The following is a 12,570-nucleotide window of genomic DNA, read 5'->3' as shown; positions in this document are numbered from 1 at the left end:
TAATATTATTTTATCATTATGATAATATGTGGGTTATCAAAATCTTTGTAATAATTGTGATAATTAAAATTTTAAACACCTCATCCATCTTACTAAAAATTTATCCAAGCAATTACTGATAGCTTGAATTCATTTGAGCTGCTTGTTCAAGATTTTTGGTATATTCTAAATAGTGAATATAGCTTGAACTCATTTGAGCGGGCTGTTCAAGATTTTTTTTTGATATATCAATATTTTCCATTTTCCATTAACCATAAATAAATAAATATTTTTAATTTTATTTTTTAACAATTATGATGTGATGAAAACAAGGCGATCTGAATGCCCCATCCTGGAATGTGATAAATAAGTGTCACGGACAATGCCACGTACATACCAATCCAAAAGCTCTACAACTTCAATTAATGACCGAATCGAATTTAATGGGAATACCGACTTTTCAATCAAAACTTCATATTTGAATTTACTTAATTTACCAAACTGTTCCAATAAATTGAGAAGAAAAGCTTGTCTTTAATATAACTGCAATTAAAAATGAAATGGCTGCACAACTGCAGAAGTGGAGACTAAGTTTTCGTATTTAACGCTTGCAATAACAAATCAGAGTGACTTCATCGAACCCAAAATTTAAAAGTATGAAATTAAGAATATTTATGATAAAATATAGGTGAATTTTCATATTTATATAGGTTTAATATTAATTATTAATAAGTTTTAATTTTGTTAATTTTTATGAATTTTTTAATTTAATAGTGTGAGTTGTATTATGAAGTATGTATTTTGGTCTGTCCTATAAATTGATGTTTATAATTTATATTTACTAGTTATTTAATCATTTTCACTAGGTGGAAAAATCTATCATAATTCAATGGTCAAACCAACAGTGAAGACATCCATCTCTCGCCCCACTTAGAATAACCCGTTGATGGTCAGTAAGGAAACATGCTTTCACTAAAAACATATGCTTCTTAAATTGTAAAACTATTAAACAACAATTTTAAGACATACCCAACCAATTAATTTAAATAACTACAATAATATTTAAATATGTTAAATATTTTTCAACTATATAATATTATTTAAAAACTTAAAGAAACCAAAAAATAATTTTGATATGTTTTTATGAATATTAAAATAATTTATGCATTTTAAAATACATATTAAACCAAAAAAAATCACTTATAATTTTTTATTTTTTTTAACAAAAACTAAAACTAGTAAAAGTGACACTGCACCTCCTATCTCACTCTTTAAAAAAATAAAATCCCTAAATTTAATTTCAATTAAAAGTCCAACTAATTGAATCGCCAAGTTTCAAAAAGTAGGTAACATGGACCATCTTCCCTCTTTAATACTCAATCCAATCCAATAAATAGTCCCACATGCTTTGCTCGAGACACTCATGAAATAAGTGGGCCGCCTCTGAGAGTTGCTGGGGCTGCAGAAATCATGGCTACCGAAGGAGCCAAGGCGGATGCAAAAGCTAATGCAGAGGTCTATCATGGCAGCGAGATGTGCAAGCAGAAGGTGTTGGAGCTCTTTGGCGAAATGGGTCTTCCCAGAGGATTACTGCCTCCGGAGGGAATAGAGGAGTACGGGTACGTGAAGGAGAGTGGGTTCGTGTGGTTGAAACGGCCGAAGAAATACGAGTATCTTTTCAAAGCAACTGGAAACCTGTGTTCATATGGGCCAGAGATAAGCGGTTACTTTGAGAAGGGGAAGATGAAGAGAATAAGTGGAGTGAAGGTGAGGGTGATGCGCATCTGGTTGACGCTGAGTGAGATGAGAATTGATAATCCTGCAAGTGGGATGATTTACTTCCAGACTTCTATTGGGAAGGGTAAATATAGTCCCATCAAGATGTACGAGGATGAGTACGATAAATACATGTCTTGAATTCCATATTCTTACTTCTAAATATATTATGATTAATATGGATGGGATGAATCTGGAAAAATTATTACTTAACAAGTCAATTATCTCAGAAATCTTAAATCTGAAATGATTAATAAATCTAATAATCTGATCGAAATGTATTTCAGGGATTCAAATGTGCAAGCTTTTTGCTGTCTGGACTCTGAGTTACTCAGAAACCTTGTATTTGGTGTTATCTATGTATATGTTTTTTTCTTTGTGAGTATATATATAATGTCATTATTGTTATTTGTGTATATGTCTTTTTAGTATAGATCATAGTTACCAAATTTTCATTATTTGTGTATATATCTTTTTAGTATAGATCATAGTTACCAAATTTTTATTGGGATTTGATTTTATACCAAAAAAATTAGACATTGTAAAATTTAATACTGAAAATTTCCAGTCTAGAATATACATTTTGAAAGATTACATTATTATTTATTTAAAAAATTTAAATGAATAATCATTATTGCAAAACTACCAATAAAATTCATTAAATCACAATTCCAAAATATATATATTAAAAGATTAAGTTATTACTTATTTATTTATTTAAAATTTTTAAATAAATAATCATTATTTTCAAAACTACAAACAAAATTCATTAATCACAATTCCAGAATATACATCTTAAAAGATTATGCTATTACTTACTTATTTATTCAAAAATTTTAAATAAATGATGATTATTTTCAAAACTACCAACAAAATTCATTAAATCACAAGGATATTTTTGCTTAATTATCTCTAATATTAATTTATCAAATTTATATAAGATAATCCAAAATTAATGAGACAAAATGTATCAAATTTATTAATTTTGTAGTGTGAGAAAACATGTAAGTAAAATCTAATAACATGAATAAAAAAACTTTAAATTGAAATTCAATGTAAAGAATAAGATATTAGATATTAAAACTAGGTTTAGAATAATTTCTAGATACGAAGGAATTTATGCTTCAATCATCCGAATTTATACTTCAATCATCCAAATTTATTAAGTACCTTTACAGATTATTCTTTATAATAAACACAAAAAATAAATCCTTCTAATTAAATTCCACAATAATGATATTTTGTTTTCTGTAAACCTTAGTAACCATAATCCAACCTACTATCATTCAAAAAAATTATAAAAATGAAAAAAATATATATTTTAAAATTTTTATTTTGTTTAAAAGATAAAACTTACCCTTCTCTGTTAATAAAAAACTTCTATTTTCAATATAAAAAAAATATATTGTTTTTTAGATTAAAAAAATTACATTGCACATATTAAGACAAATCTAGTACGGGAAAAAATTACATTTAAAAAAACCGTTAATTTTCTCTTTTTTTTGAATAATTGTAATATAAAAATTTTCGCAAACCAAAAATTATCGACGTATTATTTTTCGAATCAAATCGTATTGGTGAATTTGCGAGCTTCGTAACTATGGTACGGATGTCATTAGCATTAGGGTTAAGATATATGCCGTTAGCGTTAGCCTTATTTGTATATATGCATTTTCTGTGTTCGTATATATGTCATTGGTATTAGTATTAATTGTTTATACGATATTTTTTGTTTTCCATATTTTTAAGTAAATGAATGAAACTATCCGTTGATTTTGAATAGTAATTTTAATATAAATGTGATTAACAGGATATTCAATTATCTTTCTTTTAAAATCCAATAAACTTTAATATTTTTTCATTTTATTATAAAATAAAAATTATATTTTTATACCATTAAAATAAAATATAAATAAAAATGAATTTATGAATTATCTTATATCGTGGATTTTTAAGCTTTCAAATTTATTTGGTATATATATATAATTGTTTTCATTTTTTCAATTTATTTATTTATTTTCTGGTGAAGAAAAATTTGTATATATATGGAAAATTTGGAAATTTGTGTATATATATATATATATATATATGATGATGATGATGATGATGGTTAACGTCCACTCAGACCAAATTGGTCTATCGGACCTACAATTTTCTTAATTTTTACTTGTCTGGCTCCTCGTCTTTCTTGGCGAGATTGGTGTTGTAGCTTTCTTTCTTTTCTCTACGGTCTTCCAACTTCCTTTGTCTTGCATCTCCTTCTTCTCTTCTGGTTCTTGGGACATTGGTGTCTTAGCTTCGCGATCTATTGTGTTCGTTCTTTTGAAAATAGTCGGAGAAGAAGTTTGGTTTAGGAGATCTGCTTTGCTGTTAAATGAAGATTTATTTTCTGCGGTATTCAAATCCTCATAACTGTTGATTTGTTGGGGCGGGCTTTCTCCTTGCTTGTTTTGAGAGTTGCTTCCTTCTTCCTTGATTTCTTGTGACTCATTTTCTCTAGAATATTCTTCTTCTTTGATGACAGTGTAGTGTTCTTTTTGAGCTCCTTCCCACCATGTAGATCTGTGGTGGTTTTTTCTAGCAAAATTTTTCTCAGAGGCTTTTGGGCAATTTTTGGCTAGATGCCCCGTCTCAAAGCACGATCGACATCTGAAGAGGACACTTTCATAATCAAGCTTCTGGTTCCACACATAGTCTTTACTTGTTAGGTTTATTTCAGCTGGGAATCCAGCGCTGAAATCCATTTCCACACAGATGCGTGCATAGGTGGTTCTGGCATATTCCTCTGTTTCTGGGCACCTGCAGTAAAATTTCCCAATTGCATTTCCGATGGCTTTTAGCGAGGAGAGATTCCAGAGATGCAAGGGTAGGCTTGGCAATCTCACCCAAACTGGTGCTGAGGTTATCACTGCTGTAGAGGGATCGAATGATGGATTCCATGGCTTCATGAATAGGCCTGATTTTTCCCAAAACCAAGGGCCGGAGTCTAGAATACATTGTCTGCTTTCAGGATTTTCAAAATCTACTATAAAGAAACCTCTAGCACAGGGGTAGATATTAATTTCATCAGAAATGATAGGCTTCCATACCTCCGAGATCCAATTGTGGAGTGCTATCAGCCGCGGCCAAAAACCATTGAACCGACAAATTAGGGCACTTTCGGAGAACTTCAAAGCTTCATCGAGTGAGTCCTGGACCACTTGGATAGTGGGAGCTGGGGCTTCACTCACGATATGGGCAGGAGATTGCCCTTCAGAGGCGGATGAGCCACCAGTTATTTTTGCGAAGCTCGGAGCCATATTTTACTTGCTCAGGAGAACCGAGACTTCTCAAGAGAGGAGAAGAGGAGCGCTGCTGGAGAGGAGTCAGGAATATATACCTGTCTCAAAATGCCGAGATCTGAGCCACCGAGACTTCTGAGATCCGCAGAAGAGGAGAACCGGGACTTCTGAGATCCGCAGAAGATAGATCCACCACCGAGACTTCTGAGATCTGAGCCACCGAAGACTTCTGAGATCTGATCCGCAGAAGAGGAGAACCGAGACTTTTGAGACTTCTGAGATCTGATCCGCAGATCTGAGATCTGAGATCTGACTTCAAGATGACTGCAAGATGAATCACGTAAATCTTTTTTATCTCCGCGGAAGAGGAGATTCTGAGATCCGGAGAAGAGAGATATCGACTGAGAGTATCGAAGCACAGCGCAAGATGTTACCGAATCACATTCGAGTCAAACCTGCAGAGCATCTACGAGTTATCCGTTCCTTTGGAGATCTTAATATGAATCAGGAGCCGGCACAGCATCAATCCACGTTGCTATCACCGTCAAGTTCGATTTGTGGATGCCGGCTCTGAAAACCGAGACTTCTTCGCTCCTGTTGTTAAAGCCGCGGAGAGTCGTAATAGTTTAGTTGAGGAGAGCCGCGGAGGCCGTAATAGTTTAGTTGAGGAGAGCCGCGGAGAGTCGCGGAGGCTGTAGAGCCGCGGAGAGCCGCGGAGAGTCTCTAAAAATCTCTAAAAATGCGATTTTATACGCAGAACTATACCACCGGAGATCTATCATTATAACTATACCACCGAGCAACAAGACCGAACTCTAGAATTGTATGCCCCTTCTAAGTTCCACTATTTCAAGAGTTGAAAAATGCACCAATTACAAGGTCTATCTCTTTTGCAAAGAAAAAACTTGGAATTATATTTCTGAGAATTATGATGATGGACAAACCTGTCCAGACACAATGAGTTCAAAGGCATGCGAAGGAGGGATGTCTAGAGCTATATCCACACCAACCAAATCCCATCCAATGTTCATACAACATTTAATGTCGGGACTAGAGGCATGTGAAAGAGGGAACACATGCCCAAAGTAGTCTTTTGAACCCAAATTAACTTGCATATAATTAAATTGAACCCAACTCTTTCAAAGACGGTTATTACCCCAACCTTTTTTAAAATTCCTTAGCACTACGTAGTTCATTGGCCTAGCTCAATTAGCTTGATGAAAAGCATAGGATTGAATGTGAACATAACACTTTTACAGAGTCAAAAGACAACACACAGATTCTATGGAAGAAAACAAGGACCCGGGGGAATTAATAGGAGAGGAAACAAACCCAAAGAAGACCACCAACCCCACTGATTTTTTAGAATGATTAAGACGCAAGAAAATGCCATAAAACACTCCCACCCTATAGTTATCTAACAAGGCTCTGGTATGGCTCGACTCACAATCAACTTGCACTGAAATCGTGTAAACCAAAACCTTTCCATCACAAAGTTCACACCAATAATTATGATAATTCACCAACACTATAACTTGAAACCAAACTCTTTGATTATTTGGCTTGAGCCATTCGAGACTAATCTAAGAACCAAATCCATGCAAGGATGGATAAGAGGGAGGATGAAATTATTGGCTAATGGTTGCCCTAGAATATTGGGAAGGCTTGTTGCTTATTCCAAAAGGCTTTGGCAAGTTTCCTAGACCTCGTTTTGTTTATAATCTCTCCCTCCAATTTATAATCAGTAGCAACATGAGGATGACAACTTCTGTTTCCACCATAAATTAATCCCACATCCTCGCCAATGCAGAAGGCTAAATACATTCATCATTATCATCACTCGTATTCTCAGTACCACATACGGTGGCTAAAGGAATTGAATTGATTGCTTTCTGTTTTTATTTACCACCCTCTTGACTCAGATGGAATGTTGAGTTAATGTAAATGTTTGTGATTAACTTGTAGGACCAAGGTCACTGTTGATTGCCACGATGCTCCTAAATCACCCCATTTTCCAATATTTTTTAATACGATAATATATACAAACATTGTAGTTATTAACCATCATCAGGGAAGAATTTATGGCCTAATTTGGCCATTAATATATAAGTATCCCACCTTCAATTGACATCCCGCATTGGCAATATTGTCATCTTCTTATGGTTGTGGTCCATAGGACATGGAAGAAGGCTTTTGATGGGATGGTTTTTATTGATTCCTAAACTCTTTTCATAATATGCTTGAGAGATTTTTCCTTAGGTAGTGTGTCTCTGATTAGATGTTGCAAAATGAGGATTGAATCTCCCAGCATAGTGAGCCCTTGCACCTTCTTTTCTTTGGCCATCAAAAGACCTTGATAAAGGACATGAACCTCCACCTATTTGTTTGTCATGTGATCAAGTCTCTATGCATAATTGAATACTTTTTCATACTCGGAGCTATAAATAGCCCCCCTCTCTCCTACCACCCCTCGATTTTGTTTAGATGCTCCTTCTTTTCTTTGGCCATCAAAAGACCTTGATAAAGGACATGAATCTCTACCTATTTGTTTGTCATGTGATCAAGTCTCTATGCATATTTGAATACTTTTTCATACTCGGAGCTATAAAGAGCCCCTCTCTCTCCTGCCACCCCTCGATTTTGTTTAGATGCTCCATCAGAGAAGAAGATCCAACCTTGCTGATTGTTCTTCGAGGCTTTGAATTCTACCTATGTCCTTCTAAGTTTCTAGCATGCTCCTAAATTTTCTTAATTCTAATCAGTGAGTGATTGGTTGAACTTCACCATGGTCAATTTTTCATGCCATTCTTTCTCTAGTTGGTCTAATTATTTCGGTGGAGAGATTCGATCTTACTTTTCAGCTACAAACTCTACACACAATTTTGTTGCTTTACTTGCAGGCTTTGGGGAGGAGTAAGTTTGTTATTGAAAATTCTATTATTTCTGGCAAGTCATAACTTCCAACATAAAAATTTAGGGAAGGCTTCCCAACACATTTTAAGAAGAGATTTTCGAGTAAGGATGCCTTTGTAAATTTTTCCCAAAAGGAGAATATTCCTTCCATATCTCAGGGTCATTTGAGCTTGCTTTGCATAAGGGAGATTGATTCAATCCATACCTCTCTTATATACTCACATTTCAATGAAATATGAGAGATGTCCTATGTTTGATTCTTGCAAAGTGAGCATCCTGAGGGACCATGGATTCCTCTCTTCCTGAGATTCTCATATGTTAAGATTTTCCTATGTACAAGAAGCCAATAAAATGAGCTAATCTTTGGATTTTCATTTAGCTTCCATATTTTTTTTTTCCAAATATTGAGTTTTGGAGGCATGTTGGATTGGAAGAGGAAATTAGTGTAGCCATCCATTATAGTGTATTGTGAGGCTTTCCACCTGAGATGATCTTCCACGTCCTTTCCCCAAGGCGCACATCCAATGAACCTTTCATGAAACTTGGTAGCCATGTGGTTGAGGTGTGGTTGAGGTTTGGGGGGACATACCTCAAATTCCAATCCATATAGTTTCCATCCTCATCCCATATGGAGATATTGACCAATGTGAATTTTATTTGTGCACAGAGATATTCATGTAGAGCCCAAGAAACTCATGGAATCACTCAAGTGGTTGTTGATCCATGATTTTATTGAACCACAAGTTGATTTTGGTGCCATTATCAAGCTTCAAATACAACTCTGAGTGGATGAGGGGAGAAGCTGAAACAAAGAGTTTCCATATTGGGGATCATCCTTTAACCATCTGGATGGCATTCAAATACCTAGCTTTGTCTCCCTAAACGTATTTTGCATTCAGGACAAATGTTCATTAATCCTCTTCTTATGTAACACATATCCAAATGAGTTTTTCTTATATCGCCTTGTTCATTAGCAGTGGATCTTGTATTCCCACCCCCTATGATTTTTAGGGGCCTTCACCAACTTCCAATTAATAAAATTGGATTTTTAGAGTTTTTTTTGGCACCTTCCCACAATAATTTGCGGATTTATTTTGATATAACATTGATTATGGTTTGGGGATCCAAGAGAGCTAAAAATTGATATATAGGAAGAGGAGACATAAATTCTTTAATAAGGACAATGCACCCAACGAGATTGAGCCATTGAAGCCCCAAAGGAAAATTTCCCTTTAAATTTTTCTAGGACTCCTTCCCATACATGAGGAGAATGTGACTTTAGACATATAGGAATTCCAAGATAATTGAATTCCTCCCATGTTTTTGCTATTTGAAAACTAAATATTCTTCGAAATATCTTTTCTTTCTTATTAATACGTTCCATGCATCTGTGATTTTCCTAAATTTGTTTGGCCTGTAGAGGCCTCCACAAAGAGATTCAATACATTTTTGAATCAACGGGCTATTATGGTGGACGCTCCTCCCAACAAAAGCATATCATTTTCAAATTAACAATGGTTGGTGCTTTTGATACCTCTAGAAAATTTGAGTCCATGAAGGTTCCTAGTTCTGATTACATGCTCTAGCTTACAACTAAGAGAGTCTTCCATGATAATATACATGAAGGGGGAAGTGAGAAAACTTGATGAAGACCTCGAGAGGCTTGAAAAGACCAACCACTCTTTCATTTACTAAAGGAGCAAGCCATGGTGCTTTTATACACAAAGAAACCCAGTATAGGAATTTAGGGTCAAATCCAAATTTAGCCATCACTTTGAGGAGGAAATCATGGCTTACCCTATCAAAGTTGTTTTCCATATCTAGTATTATGATCATGCATTTATCCTCCCAAATTTGGCTAGAGTTGATTCCTTCTTGCACAAAATTTATATTATCTAATATTTGTCTCTAGTGTAAAAAGCCTCCCTGATTTTATGAAATGGTTCTTGGTAGAATAGGATTAAGCCTTTTAGCCAAAATATTTGAAATACCTTATAAGAGACATTACAGAATGAAATCGGTTGAAATCTTGTGAATGAGGTTGGGTTGAGATATTTTGCGATAAGTGACAAAAAAGAGGAATTGATTCCCCCCCCCCAATAGAATTATTTTTAAAAGTATGTCCAACCATTCTCCAAAAATCAAATTTTATAACCTCCCAAAACTGCTAGTAAAAATGGGCAAAGAATTCATTTGGCCCTGGAGCTTTATCATGATTAAAGGAGAATACATCATGGTAGATTTCCTCCTCAGTGGGTGCTTTTGTCAGGACCTCATTATCTTCTACCATAATTTCGATTGGGAAAAAATCTAATAGTGAATATTCTGCTTCACGACTACCAAGACAATATCACTATACAAATCCTTGATATAGTGGACCACCTCTTCTTTAAAGTATGTGAAATCCGCGACTTTGGTCCCTCTTATAGTTATCTCTTTGATATTGTTTTTCCAAACATAATTTTTACCTTGCTTGTGAAAAAAAATGTGTCTTTATATCTCTTGCCTTTAACCAAGTCCTTTAATATGTCAAATTCCATATCTCTTTTTCTTCTTTAAGAGATTTGTGATAGGCTACAAATTCTTCCCTTTCTTCTTATAACATTTCAAGTGTTACTGGCCCATTTTCTATTTTCTCGTTCATAATCATCACTTGTTTATCATGTTATTGTAGCTTCCCTTGTTTTTCTGAATGCAAATCCTTAGCCCATTGATTTATGGCCCGCTTCAAACACTCGATCTTTGTTTCCAAAATTGTAATAGGGCTTCCCAACACCCAAATTATCCAAACATTCTTTACCAGATATTTGAAACTTGGTAAATTTTCCCAAATCGAGCAGTGGCGAAAGGGAAAGGGACCAAAGGAAAATTCTTCTTATATGTTCAAGGCAATTGTCCTATGATCCAAGTTGTTCCATGGGAGGATTATGGAACTAAACAATATTTTTTGGGAGAGGAAACAATCTAAAATTAAAAATCAATCTAACCTATCCACAATGTGGAATGGTATTGATCTCTTGTTGCTCCAAGTGATTAGCTAAGGCTTTATGTCTAACATATTTAATTTGTGAATAATATCTTCTAGGTGTTCTTGAAATTGATTTATGACATGGAACCCTCCTTTTTTTTCCCATTGGTACAAGATTGTGTTGAAATCACCCCCCCATATACATTTTGATCTATAAATCATGTTTCCAAGGGCCTCTAAGGAATTCCAACACTCTATTTTTTCTTTATACTAAACAAGCACGTAAATATTAACTAAGGAACATACATGATTTAACAAGACATGTAGAAAATGAGTGTTCAACCAATGGGGTGAAGATTATAGATTTTGACCATAATGTGGAAATCTCATTGGAGGCAGTGATTGCGCTAACAAAAAGAAATTTTCTTCCATTCCAAATCTTGTACTAATTTTGGAGGATCTCTTTCTCTCCCATCTTTGTCTACTAGAGCAAGAGAATTATGGGCCTTTGTTTCGTAATCAACAATTTCACTTCCCCCATTATTTTAGTCAGCCCCAATCCCTTGCAATTCCAAGAGAGGACGCACAATACTTACTTGTTGTGTGGGTTTCCCCTTGTTAAGGGGCTAAGTTACCTCATTTTCTAGTATTTCGAAATACTTTGAGTTTTGGATCCAGGATCTTATGGTTTCCCATTTCCTTGTATTTTTTCTCTTTTTTTTTTTGTGCCTAACTTCACGATTTTGTCATCAAACAACCTTCTAATCAAGCCTTTCTAGATCTTTCTCCTTATCAATCTCCAACTTCTCATCCACAAAGCTTGTAATGGAAGACCCCAATTTAGAGCTCTTATGGGAGAGGAACTTCTCCTTATCAAAAGAGGAATCTACATATTGATTTTTTTGGATTGGGTCTTCTTCTAAAGGTGGCATAGTTTCATCATGCTTCTTTGGATCATTCCTTGATCCTATATTTTACATTTCATCATTAGTTTCTAGGATTTCCCCTTCTTCTGTCACAGAGTTTAGGCCTCAAAGTTGTTATCTTTTTTTCTATCTAACCTTTCTTAGTTCCTTCTCCTCATCTCAAAGTGAGTTTCTTGCGAGAGGTTGGGGCATTCCCCATGTGATTGTCTTAATCTAGCTATTTTGGCAGATTACCTTGCTCCCTTTCTAGATATCTCCTCCTTTTTGTTGTTTCAATTATTTTCCATCATTTGCTTTCTTTTTATGTTGCTCCTCTTGCCACATTTTGCAACTTCTTGTAAAGTGGCCATATTCATGGTGCACTGCCTTTAAAGGGAAGTTGATCATAATCAACCTCCTAGATATGAAGACCAACTATCTTGGTTAAGGGCTATTACAGCTGGGAGACCCTTATCTAGATCAACCTCTAAACATATCCTTGCACAAGAGAAAATTGCTTCGTGTGGTTCGATAATCAATATATTTCCTCAGTGCATTGCTAATATTTCTGACTATAGTATCATTCCAACAGTGCAAGAGAAAAAATAGAAGTTTCACCCAAATAGGAACTGCAGATGGGACACCACTCTCAAGGTTAAAATCTAGATTCCAATGATCTGTATATAACCCTTGGGCTCCCATGAAATAAGGTCTGCTTCGAAAGACAAAATCTTGATCTTCCTTGAAT

At 34.8% G+C, this 12,570-nt stretch overlaps 1 protein-coding gene across 1 annotated transcript; it reads left to right on the top strand.

Moving 5' to 3' along the window:
* The first annotated feature begins 1,400 nt into the window (after positions 1 to 1,400).
* Positions 1,401 to 2,163, top strand: LOC149182560 (uncharacterized). Its single transcript, XM_089418605.1, has one exon. The coding sequence runs from the start codon at positions 1,450 to 1,452 to the stop codon at positions 1,894 to 1,896; it is 447 nt and encodes a 148-aa protein (XP_089274731.1). The 5' UTR covers positions 1,401 to 1,449; the 3' UTR covers positions 1,897 to 2,163.
* Positions 2,164 to 12,570: the final 10,407 nt, after the last annotated feature.

Source organism: Pinus tabuliformis, chromosome 3_2 (assembly GCF_031772625.1).
Source record: "Pinus tabuliformis cultivar Carrire ecotype Pingquan chromosome 3_2, CPIR1, whole genome shotgun sequence".
Lineage (NCBI taxonomy): Eukaryota > Viridiplantae > Streptophyta > Pinopsida > Pinales > Pinaceae > Pinus > Pinus tabuliformis.
Note: the sequence above shows the minus strand (reverse complement) of the source record. Positions and strands in the feature narration are given on the sequence as shown.